General features: G+C 37.8%; 2 protein-coding genes across 3 annotated transcripts; one reads left to right on the top strand and one right to left on the bottom strand.

The window, feature by feature from the left end:
• Window positions 1-492: 492 nt before the first annotated feature.
• On the top strand, window positions 493-4,575 carry LOC110841376 (uncharacterized). 2 transcript variants are annotated; one of them, XM_022086871.2, is made up of 2 exons: window positions 493-933; window positions 1,857-4,575. In XM_022086871.2, exons 1-2 carry the CDS (start codon window positions 905-907, stop codon window positions 3,010-3,012), a joined length of 1,185 nt encoding a protein of 394 aa, XP_021942563.1. In that variant the 5' UTR covers window positions 493-904; the 3' UTR covers window positions 3,013-4,575. The 2 variants fall into 2 exon arrangements, with proteins under 2 accessions (XP_021942563.1, XP_021942562.1); XM_022086870.2 differs by having other exon boundaries at window positions 925-1,049.
• LOC110841373 (nitric oxide-associated protein 1) lies at window positions 4,251-12,136 on the bottom strand. Its single transcript, XM_022086865.2, has 9 exons — window positions 10,361-12,136; window positions 9,322-9,571; window positions 8,203-8,421; window positions 7,919-8,070; window positions 7,321-7,465; window positions 6,279-6,451; window positions 5,985-6,133; window positions 4,990-5,213; window positions 4,251-4,820 (listed from the first exon to the last, which is right to left on the bottom strand). Exons 1-9 carry the CDS (start codon window positions 11,237-11,239, stop codon window positions 4,636-4,638), a joined length of 2,376 nt encoding a protein of 791 aa, XP_021942557.2. The 5' UTR covers window positions 11,240-12,136; the 3' UTR covers window positions 4,251-4,635.
• Window positions 12,137-12,619: the final 483 nt, after the last annotated feature.

Below are 12,619 nucleotides of genomic sequence, written 5' to 3'. Positions count from 1 at the left end.
ACAGACTAAAGGTCAAATGAAATAATGTTATCTTAAATCGAAAAACAAATATTCGAAACACTATCCCTGAACTAAACTCAGCATATTTGTTATGAAATCACAAACTTTAAAGTTAATCTACTTTGCTTGCTACCATTTGTTCATGTCAAAACATGTTTTTGGGAACGTCAACAAACAGCAAAGATCTATTTCAAAAAATAAAATGAATTCTCTAGGCACTAAATGGAGAGCCTCTAGTAAGTGCAATATTCCAAAATACAGTCGTTTTCAGACTTTTAAAATTTACTGTTAAAATGAAATTAATTGCTGTCGGGGTGTTGAAAGGTGGTTAACATTGTTCCCGACCGAGCTGCTGCAAGTGATTAGAACCATGGTTTAACATCAATTATTACCACCAGGTAGCGATGATGATGAAGCATTTAGCCGTCACTTTCTTCGTTCCTTCCTAATCTGTGGTTGATTAACCAATGCAATGCTGTCACACTACAAGCTACGTAGGCTCACCATGAAGCTTGGTTCTAGATAGGGGCGAGTGGTCAGTACGCCCCGGTGGTGCTTTACACTTGCAGGGGCTTCGGGTTGAATTTGGCAGGAAGCTTGACCGGTCTTGACGCTAGAAAAAAATCTTTGCCCCTGCCGGGGATCGAATCCCGCTCTTCTAGGACGTAGTCAGAACAGTGACTGAGCTATCCCGGTTCCTTCTGTAGCGACTGACGTTGTTTTTACATTTTAACTTTATATTTCTTTTCCTGTAAAAAATTCACTCCCTTTGCTTCTTAGCTTTCCTGTAGTTCAGTGGTTGACGCCCCAGTTCGCCTTTGCAACACGAATATAGAAGCTGCTGTTTGGGTATGTGGGTGGGGTTTGTGGTCTATGTGTGACCGTCAGAGATGTTGCCTGGGTGATGTATGTTGGTAGAAAAGATCAATGCAGGTGAGTTCTCGCATTTTGTATTTTATTGTTCTTCCTAAATTTCGCCAAACAAGTGACATGTTTGAATTTATTATGTGTGCGATAACGTCAGTAACTCTACATTTGGATCAATGTAGGTGAGTTGTGTTTTGTATATTCCTTAATTTCGACCGACAAGTGACATGTTTCAATTGATTTTATGTGTGATAACGTTAATAACTCCACATTTGGATTATTACGCAGTAACAATATATGTTCATCACATTACCAGTTTTTTATGTAGTAGCATTAGTCACTAAAAGGTAAGGCACATATATATATGTGTGTGTGGTGTGGAACGTATTGGTTGTTCACTGGATTTACCGTGTAGTGTTTAATGTACCGGTAAAGAATTAAATGGAACATCACTTGCCATTATATTGCATTCATTATGGTAGTTATTGCCACATAATTAAACGGACTTCCCCAGTCTTGTTTATAAAGCATCATTTCTCGTTACATTTTTAACAACGCACTTTGAATTGATTAGGTATGGATATTCGCGTGGTATCACAGTGCATGTCATTCATGTTTAAAGATTAGTGACCCAGATACCAAAACACCCTTAAAAGTCTAAAAATATGTCATGCCAATTTGTACTGACGATTGAAATATGGTAACTTTACTAGTTATAGTTGTTGAAGTTATTTTATATGCCATTAGTTGCACCAACTCCATGTTTATAATTAGATTAACCAAATAAAATGGGTTAGAAATCTCAAAAGAAATCGACCTTTATTATGTGTTTGATGCAGTTTATGTGTGATCCAGTTGATGTTTATTGCACTAGTAACCTCTAAACTGTTAACCCTAGAGCTATAGTTCAGCTGGCAGCTACATAACATGGGGTTTGAACCCCTTATTCCTATATGATGAAGATTAATGTTTTGTGTCTTCTACTGCAGACTGATGAGAAGTAACAAGTCTATAATGGGTATGACTAGTGATGAGGAAGGTGAAACATCAGCAAAAACATGCAGGTCAGATGATTCAAGTGAGAGACCTCTCAAGAAAGCACGGTATGTGTGGCAAATAAAGGGAAAATACCATTTAAAGAAGCCAGAGAATACAGAAGGGGCCAAACTCTACATTGCTGATGAAACCAGGGATGGATACACGCTTCATCCGATTGAAGTGTCACACCATGAACCTGGAACACAACGACATGATGGTTGCACTGTAGATTTAGCAAATAGTAGTCAGATTTCAAAACCAGATCCCACACGTGTGCTTTCTCCAGTCATGTCAACGATTCATACACCTATCGAGTCAGAAGACTTGAATCCGAGGCAACTACAGAAGTGGCAGGCCAGGCAGGTGGCAAGGTGTTTTGTTGACAATACTATCAATCAAGTTCTAGAAGATATGGGCTTTATTCCATTGCCTGTCGATGCAGACGATCTGATGGAAGACTTTGCAATGTCTGAGCTTCGCAGAAATGATGAGCACCTGGAGGATGCAGCTGTCAGGATGGCAATTCATAGTCACGGACTTCAGAGGGCAGTGGCTGACATGAGGGGGGGAAACCAGAATCTTAACTCCATTGCTGTTTCAGACACTTGTATATATAACTTCTCATTAGATTCTGTGGGTTTGCAGAATGGTTTCATTAATGATGCTGTGGATCATGTGAGTAGGTGGTACAGGCCAGAATTTTGTAACCAAAAGTCTCCCCAATATGAACAATCATTGGACATGAAACATATGTTTAACGCGGGATTTGTACAGGAAGGGTGTTCTGTTGGAACAGATTGGAATCAACCCGGTATTAGTCTGAAATGTACCAGCAACGTGAAATTCATTAACAGTGGCGAGATGAACAAGATCACCACTTCGTGTGACGATTCAGCAAAAGATTTGGACTCGGAACCTGCTGATGGTGAAACAACTGGAAATTCTGAAGAGCCTACATTTACCAGTGATATGAATGTGGGTGATGATGATGATGACGACGAGAAAAGGAATGCTTCTTTCGAGCATACAAACTTCATGGATAAAGCTGTTGCAGTTGCCATACAGAAGAAAGGGCTGAGTACTCTCAGTAGTATTGAATATGGCTGAAAAATAAAGTAAAAATAACGTGTAGTACTATTGTGGGTCCTTATAGAGTGGATCCGAATGGTTAAAATGTATTTTAAGTCAGTTGCTAGCAGTGATGAATGTCAAGTTGAAATACAGTAGTTTGTGATTGCCTAATTGTTAACTGTTTCTATTGTCTACATTGGCCTGATTTTTAAGTATAATTGTCATTGTAATGTTGAACTTAGTATGTATACGTTGTGCTTACGACCTTAGACGTCCTCTCACGTAGTTATTCATCGTTTCAAGAAGCCTTAATCTTCAAACTTTGACACAGTGTATACTCTGTACGATATAAAACTGTGTATGTAGGCATGTCTGAGAGATTATAAACTTTTCCATGCTTTATGTGAAATGTATATGAGCTTCAAATTGATTGATGCTCTGATAGTGTTTTGTATATGATATTATCAGTGAATCCTTTCTTCATATTGAAAACACGTTTTGTAACTTTTCAGAAACTGAATTTGTAAGTTACCACTGAAATACATTATAAAGAATGAGACTTTTATACATCTGTCTGGGTTGAGGAAAGGCTGCTAGGAGTGGCATATCTTGTATTTTGAGGGGGTACTTTGGAAAGTCAGCTGACAAGAACTGTACATTACAAATATTTACAAATTATCTATGCTGTTTTTGGCCCTCTCATTACAAAATCTACGTCTGAATTAAATTTGTTCCTTCATTCACATGTAATATGGTGATTGGCTGAATCCACCGACTGTTTCTGACTGGGGGCATGAATGGTGAGGAATATTTACACCGTGTTTCACGGAGGCCATGTAGTGATACATGTCTTCCTGTTACTGTGCACATCCTCTAATGAATTTATAACTTTACGCACCCCACGAGAATAAGTGTTTAATGTGGTTGTTTAATTTTAGTAAGATTTTACTCTCATTAATGAAAGAGAATTGGCCCCAAGTGTCACATACAAGAAAGAGACTGAGTTTTCAAGGCATCCGAAGCTTGAAGCAGACAACAGTTGGCCAGCCCATACCACTGTCAATATGTATGAGATATTGGACATGATACAAAAAATCATTGGAAAGTGCAAGCAATCTTTGTATCTGCACAATAACAGATGTTCACCCTTCATCTTCTGAGATGCTAAAGTGTAGTTCGAGTGTACCACCACTTCAGTTTCATTAGCCACAGCTGCAACGTGATTTCTTTTCCCTCCTCCCACACTGATTGGACCCTAAATAACAACCACAAAGTAATGTTGAAATAAAGATCAATGGAAGGGGTTTATTACATTTCTCAGTTAACAGCATATAAGTGATATCTAAAGAGAAACTGTAGGATCATTATAAAGTGTTACTGGAGAATAAATGTGTATGATCCATGTACTACCCTCCATTCTGACTTGCAAAACTTGGGAAAACTGCAAAAAGTTTCCCAGCTGAGTGAGAAAATTCTCAGAGATGGTGACAATTTAAAAGTTCATTATGACGCTTTGTTTTGTTTCATAAATACACAAATCTCAATATTCAGGTGCTGTACTTACATTTTTTTAAAGTATTAAAGTGTTTTATGAAGAGATATCTGTAGCATGTATTATCATGTGGGAATTATGATTTCATAACATTTATGAATAAAACTTCATATCTGTTTCAAAAATATTCCTTTCCCTTTCCTGTGTGCTGGACTTCGTCGGACTTTTGGTCCGCACAAAGTTACGGCAAAGGGTAACAGTGCAGGGCATCTAAGATACACTCCCCTGCCACCTGGTGTCCATGCTTGAAATCTGCATGTTTTACCCTCACCAGATGTTACAGCGACCCAACCTAAAACAGATAATGTCACAAAACATAACCAATGTGTCCGTGTTACAACCCAGAATACCAATATGGATGTCCTTACTTAGAATGGACCTTAATAACAGCTGCATTCTTGTAAAAATTTGTTATTTAAAATTCCAAGGTAGTGTTTCATGTTGCATTCCTGTAAACGAACCTGCAGAGGACAGCAAGATGTCCCCACAGCTCTCCTTCCACCCAATGCCATGGAGTTCAAGGATCTCTGAATGAGACTTTAGCATAGGCCACTGTGCCAGACGGGCTGGCCCACCAAGCGGAACACCAAGAAACCTACTCCCCAGCAATGTTTTGTAGAGACAATCTGCATCGTCGATCCTACAGATTGTGATGGGCAGGCTCCCAGATGAAAACACTGTCATTCTGTGAATATAATTTATTTTATCAGTTTCCTTAACGGACTGGATTAGAGTTAACTCAGCTGGTTAGGTTGTATGCAGCTTTCTTCAAAGAATCCAAACACAAACTTAGAGAATTAAACGTCAAACTAACCCATACATGATTAGTTATAATTTCACGGACTTCATCCACTATCACTGAAAGAATTTATAAATAACTGTAATGCACCTTTTTTGGAAATATTTACATAAATAGGATATTGGCATTTCAGATGTAATGGCTCTTGGTTATCTGAATTAAACAGTATAATTTTCTCTACTAATAATGCAGTAGTTAAAACTGTCATGACCTGCTTTTCTGGAATTAAATAATGGCACTTTTACCAGAGATGGAATGGCTACATTACTTTGAGGTTCCTTTGAAGATAGCTGGAGAAACATTGCTTTAGAACGGTGGTAAAATGCCTGTCTATGCAGCACTGAACACAGAATACATCCAATTCATATTCCAAAGAGGATTAAAACTCACTACTTGAGTCTGTGTGATCTAAGACTGTAACACACCTTACACTCTGCCATAATCTATATCAAACGCACTTGTTTGTTTTAATTAATTTAAAATCTGCACAAAAATAAAACCAATACCTTAGTACAATGCATACTTTATATAACACCTCTGTCTACAAAGGCTGGTTGGCTCTTATTTATCTGTAAGTCAAACAATTAACAAACCCAGTTCCTTCATGGAACTTTGTTTCTATTATTTCCTGGTATTTCTCATAGCTCACTTAGATACCTGACATGGCCAATCCCTTCAACATAGTCGAGGCGTCCTAGACCAGCAATGAATAGTGCCATATTTGGCTGCACACTAAAGGTCCTCGGAAGAAGCAATTTCTTGGGTAGCGTTTTCATCAATTCCTCTGTTGTCAGTAAATGGATTACCTGCAATATGGTACCAAATTTCATCAGATCTGTATAGTTCTTTAAAAAATATACTGTGTAATTTTAAATACATTTTGGTAAATAGAAAAGATGGTCGTGAATAATTATTATTTTATGTTCACGTGCTTGCACTTTCACTACAAACCTGGTCAGGATGTACAACTCCTGGGGTATCATAGCACCATTTACTTTGTGCATAATCTTCATCTGAAGGATCCAAACCAGACAAGGGTCTGGACCCTTCTGTGTAAGTTTTCATGGAAAACTGATCCAGGCCTGAATCAGGCCTCTCTGCCTGGAAGGTCCTTCCAATGTGTCCTGAAAAGGGAGTATGAATAAATGCTACAGAATGATGTAAGAAGATGGTGCCATGAGATTTTATGTTTTCATGGTGGTGAGGAGGAGGAGGAGGATGATGATGTTCTTCTGGGTTTTGGTGCCATGTCGACTCAGCATTTCCTGACAAGTCGACACAGTCCCAAGCACCCAGAGGAACAGTATCATCAAAACAGTACTGTATTTAGTATTCAACAAAATCTGGGACTTAAGCCCAATGCATGAGTTGCATATAGTTTTGCAGTTTCTTATACAGTTATTACCATTTGTATAAAAATCATATTAAACATTGCTGGTACATGGAGTTCATTTGTTATATGGACGTTTCAACATAACTGCAGAAATTTTGAAAGTTCAGTCCACAAATTAACTGGCTGTGGAGTAAACAGTCAGAGTTTAATTCCTGGTACAAGCACTGGGATCTTTCTCTTCACCAAAGCATCCAGGATTATTCTGGGATCCACTCAGCTTCCCACCAAATGTCATCCAGTGGTTAACATTCCAGCTTCAAATCTCAGCCTAGAGACCAGCTATCCTGACTGGGGTTTTCCTCAGTCCCACCAGGCAAATGCTGATAGTACCTTAAATTAGGCCACAACTGCTTTCTTCCACATCCTTTCTAATTCATTATTCACTATCATACTCTCATTCAGTGCTATATACTCTAAGTTACTGAAAAAACGTCATTAAATAAACTATAAATAAATAATAAAATCAAGTAGTAAGGGTTAAAGACCACAAAGTAAAGCTGATCACTAACCATCTACTGATGATGTCTAGAATGCATGAAATTTAATTTATGTGCTCTTACACCACGACCACATGGTGGGTAGCTAAAACTGCAGACTTACCAATGAGAGCCGGATGATTTCGAGATGTATCATCTTTCATCTGGGTGTAATGCAGCTTGCGTTGAGCCTCAACCTGCTTCCTCTGGGAAGTGATACGTTTAGTCCGCTCTGCTAAGCGCCAGCCGGACGGTCGTAAAATAGGAAACTGTACAACAATCAAGGCACTGAGAAATACTGAATTGTTTGTCTGTATCATTAAGTATATTTTAAAAACTTCTTCTCACATAGAAAACTGATGAAAATGCTTTTGGGAAGGGGGGATACACGTACGATAGCTCAAGGTGAAACGAAACGGCCACGAGTTCAAGAACCCTAAATCACTAAAGACAGGAGAACAGAGAAAACTGCAGTGAGAATGCGACTGCAAAATGGCATAATCATTTTGTCCACCAATTCAAGTCCATTATCATTGTTATCCATTTCAGGCAAATGATGGGACAGTACCTCTATAACAGATTAGAGCCATTTCACTTCACATCATTCCTAATTAATCACAAACATTCTCTCATTTGACATAAAATGGCCCAAGCAGCTGAGAAAGTATCTTTCAATGAACAAAGAGGAATTGTGTTCCCTTGGAGCCCTAATGATCAGTTACCTTGAGGAGGTTCAATGTTGTGCCTGGCCAGACAGATGTAGTGGCTCTTTGTATCAGATCGACCGCCTTAACTTTGCAGTAGTCTGACTGCAGAAGGGCATTGAACAGGGTTGATTTCCCCACATTGGTGCAACCAAGTATATACACATCACCTATAACATACACAGTACAGGGTTCAAGTCAGGCGATACATGACAAACCGGTGACAGACGTGGCGGAAAGGTCATTATTTACCCATCCTTTATTAATTAATTAATTCAATCATCAAACAAGGGTCTGTGTACCTTTGTATGCCCACAAATTATGTAACTTAGTGATTAATTCTTCCACTCCATATCCTGTTTTGGCACTAAGTAAAGCAACATGCTTGATATTTGAAGCTGGTATGCCACTGTGAGCAAGACTGTCAGCCAGGTGCTTATGGATCCGATGCAGATAGCCACGGCTGTCTGGTGGCAGCAAATCCACCTTGTTGCCGACAACAACAATTGGCTGCTTATGGCCTGTAACAAGGAACAAATTTCATATTTTGGAATTATAGCAACAAATAAAAATTGCATTCATGAAAGAATTAAGATGAGACTAAAATCAAGGAATGCTTGCTAATATTTAGTACACCAGCTTCTGTCTTCCCATCTAAAATCTTCTGATTACAATTAATATATGAAACTTTTACTATGATTTAAGGTTCTCATGACAGTGAGTATGAAGAATGCTGTCTTCTGGGGTACTACAACCCAGACGACATCCATCTTCTTATAGGACTTTTATTTTACTTGTCCTGCATGAGTGTAATACTTGATTTTCCATCCTGAGGGAATTAACACTCTGTTCCATGGTATAGTTAACAAGGAACATTATATCTTACTGTTCCTTAGTCGAATGTCTAAGTTTGTTAGATTTTCAACTTCAAACATGGATACACCATTTTTATGATGGGGAGGTACTAATTCTCTGGTAACAGAACCCAAAGATTCTATATCACTGGAAGCAAACCCATCACTGGACACAATTTTTAGCCCTTATGTCTAATTCACCATATAACCAGTTCCCTCAAATTCAATATAATATTTTCTCATCTTAGTCTTCCAGTTCCCCCAAAAAATTCTGTGTACATTTGTTTCTCTCATGCAGAGAGAGATACTATGTATGAAGAATCAGAAATTGTGCAAAAGGAATCTGATGGGCTTACTGCCTGGTATTTGCTTGAAGGAACTATAGAAAACTAATAAAAACCTGTAATGACAGCTCGTACTCCAGTTCAGATACATAATAGTATCTCAAGAAAAAAATTCAGGCAAGTTACAACTCTGTAAATATGCCTGCTCAAAATATGTGAAATACAGACATCTTCCAACATCATTTCCATGATACTGAGCTACTGTAAGACACACTACACATACCAACAATATTCATAATCCCCGGCCAAATGCTGCAAGGAAAATCCAAGATATCAACCATCAGAATTATCAAGGATACTTTCTGCTTCAAATGTGTCATCAATTTTGGATAGTCATCTGGAGAAACAATCACATTCAAAGCAACGTCATAGAAACGCATTAAGTGACAGCGTTGACAGACAACTGCACGAAGCGAGGCCTTATCCTGTTGCTTAAACAGTTCACTGGGAAGGTATCCTGGAATAGCTGTGTCCTGCAAGCATAAAAATCCTAATCTCACGTTGCTTGTACGTGTAATACACAATTCTTATGTCTCCTAACTGCCTGGTGGTTGCCTAGAGACCATACAATATATAATGCCGAAGTGATGTATATCCACAGTTCTATCATAACCAGCAATAACATACAATTCAAGACATAAAGTGGTTTATATGACATTTAACAGATTTCTTTCCATGCAGCACTAAGGTAGTAAAGAACAGAATTTACTTCATTTCATAGATCCTTCACAGTTCTAAGCCAAGGATGTAGAACATGCCATAGCACACATATAACACTTGTTTCTAATACAAATATACATTATAAGGTTAGTGTTTGGCACATGAAGCTTATATTTGTATCTTGTATCAAACAAGCTAAGACCCACACAGGGTTATAACGCTATAAGAAGAAGAAGAAGACTTATACTGTGGATATCTCATTTGTATGAAATTTTGATGTTTTACACTACAAATTATAATTATGAGAGCAACAATTTGCTAGCTAGTGGAATAATATTATATTTCTTAAATAATTATTGTTTCTAGCACTACACTACTATTCATATGCCAATTAATATAATAATGTGACTTTTTCTGTTCACATACTATACCCAGACACATTCTACAATAAAAAAGTTTCTTTACTTCCGTACACCTTATTTTAAGAGAAATCGGGGTACAGAACAGGGAATTTATCTGCAATGAAACAAACTCAAAGCTTACAATTTCACCCGTACACATAAAATTAAATGTCCAACTGATTGGAGCTTACAAGAAATTACCTGACAATGAAGCATAGCACCACAACCTCCACATGGAACATCACTAATGGGAGTCGTTATATCTGGTGTTCCATAATTCATCTCCCACGGTTTTGTATTCTTAAACACATTTCCATTCTCATCATAACATTCATAATCTGACATCCAACTTGAAACACCACTGTTCGACACTGTTGTAGAAAATTCAGTCCAATTTGAACTATCAAGTTCAGATTTAAACATCTGTTGATCTGGAAGATCGATACTCTCTTTCATTCCTTGCTGTTGAACTTCAGCACTGATAAGAGTATTCAATTCTGTCTCAATGCTATATGGAAGGCATACAATTTCATTTTCTGACTCAGAACTTTTTATTTCATTTTTATTTGTTGCATGTATTTCTGGTGTATCTGTTATGTATTTCAAGGCAACAGGCATATTGCTCCAACGATCTTTCTTATTTATTTTTGAAACTTTAAGCTTTTCTTGTCTGTCTTTCAAAACTCTTCGCTTTTTCCAGTCTCCTTCAAATTTTGAAAATTCTAAAACCGAATTAAATATTATCTTATTGCTAACGGAATTCAATTTGCTTTTTAATTCCTCTGTTTCTCCCTCTTGAATAACATTTACATTTGTTTTATGGGACACATAATGCAAATTCTGAATCTGACCACAACAAATTTGTTGGCCCGATACAAATGTCTGGCTTATGGGCAAATATTTCCGTCCATGTAGCTTTATACAAGGTGTATAGCTACGTGTTATAAATAAATGTTGTGTTCGCATGAAAAATGGAACCACTGATCCACATATCAAAACATGGTATATTCTTCTCTGTAATCTTGATAAATGACTCACACATCCAGCCATTGTTTGTAATAAAGTACTCAAAATTCTCATTGACTTTCCATACTCTTGTCTATGGGAACAAATACTTATTAGCTTCTGCAAAAATTGTTGTTGAATGGAGGTTAGGGTTGATTAAGTGGGGAGGTGAGCCGCATAATACTCTATACTAATCTTAATATTTTTTACTTCACGTTTGTAGACACTAGACTCTTGCTTTCAGCTTGACAGGGACACACTCTTTTCGTGTCTCTTAGCTCAATAACAGAAAAATAACTCATTTTACACAAACCCATGTGACAGAACTGCCGATTTTCTAACCTCATGCAATGAACACATGCCACCACAGACAATTACATTAAGAATGGTAGAAACTCACACTTCAACGTTGGTAACAAACATTGTCTTGAAGCTACGTATACATACTCTTTTCATTAATATAATGTAAGTGCATTCTGATGGTAATAATTGGTCATTCATTTTCATTTCCGTGTCTGGCAGCGCCAAAATATTATTTTTCCAAAATTCTGCGGTGACAATCGCCCTGTCGTTAGATAGCATCAAATTCTATTGCATACAGACTTCGCTCATCTTTGGACACATAGGTAGATGCTCTGAGTCTCCGCAGCCACACCGATGTAATGATTTGTATAAAACCATGATTGGAGCAACTTCCAAGAGATCGGTTGGCAACATGAACTACCAACCAACTTAACCTTCCAACCCTTAACCCTCTCAATCCAACAGTTAAATCCAAAATAACCGACCCGCATAGGATCAAACCCACCACCGATTAAAGACTTCCAAATAACCTTCCAGGATTTGTCCAGCACTTCTCCATGACAAAAGAACTTCTGTATAACCTCTTCAGGACTTCTCCTACGATATACTAGGACTTATCTAGGACACAACCTAACCCATCTTAAAACAACCTTATCTAACCTAAACAACTAAACTTTACCTAACCTAACCTCAGAGTGGCGGATCGTGAGTATGAGCAGCGGTAGTGCCGCGCAAGGGGGAAAAATTAGAAGTTTTTCAACACATAACGATATAAATAAATGAAAATTAAATTTACATCAGGAGAAAACCCATACATGCTCGACAATATTTTAACCATTTGTAAGTTCAGAAGAGAGGGCCATGATTTTTTACACTTCCTTTGCTCATTATCAGAATAAAATTAGTCAGTGCACAGAATTATTGAACACTCATTAACAATAACCACTAAAGTTTGTGATACAGAAACCAGTCTAAAACACGTGGTACCGGGCAAGGGTGCAGCTCTTATCCACGGACCACCACTGGTCTCTAGTACACTTCTGTCTTGCAAGATTTACCAGAGGTAAGGCATGTTTGTCAACAGGCTTGGATTCAATATACTTGTCCAATGTGACAAAGTTTTAATTGAAGTCACAGTCACTTGTGCATCAC

This window comes from Zootermopsis nevadensis, unplaced genomic scaffold, assembly GCF_977971745.1.
Source record: "Zootermopsis nevadensis isolate Lab colony 2312 unplaced genomic scaffold, Znev_1.0 Znev_ptg000032l, whole genome shotgun sequence".
NCBI lineage: Eukaryota > Metazoa > Arthropoda > Insecta > Blattodea > Termopsidae > Zootermopsis > Zootermopsis nevadensis.
Note: the sequence above shows the minus strand (reverse complement) of the source record. Positions and strands in the feature narration are given on the sequence as shown.

What these genes read in the sequence shown, in the direction of transcription:
- LOC110841376 (XM_022086870.2), top strand. Translation starts at nt 928, where the DNA reads ATGCAGGTGAGTTCTCGCATTTTGTATTTTATTGTTCTTCCTAAATTT. An exon ending in CTACATTTGGATCAATGTAG is followed by an intron (nt 1,050 to 1,856) that starts GTGAGTTGTGTT and finishes CTTCTACTGCAG; the next exon opens with ACTGATGAGAAGTAACAAGT.
- LOC110841373 (XM_022086865.2), bottom strand. Translation starts at nt 11,239, where the DNA reads ATGAGAATTTTGAGTACTTTATTACAAACAATGGCTGGATGTGTGAGT. An exon ending in GAGTTGTACATCCTGACCAG is followed by an intron (nt 6,134 to 6,278) that starts GTTTGTAGTGAA and finishes ACCATATTGCAG; the next exon opens with GTAATCCATTTACTGACAAC. An exon ending in GAAGGGATTGGCCATGTCAG is followed by an intron (nt 5,214 to 5,984) that starts GTATCTAAGTGA and finishes TTATATTCACAG; the next exon opens with AATGACAGTGTTTTCATCTG.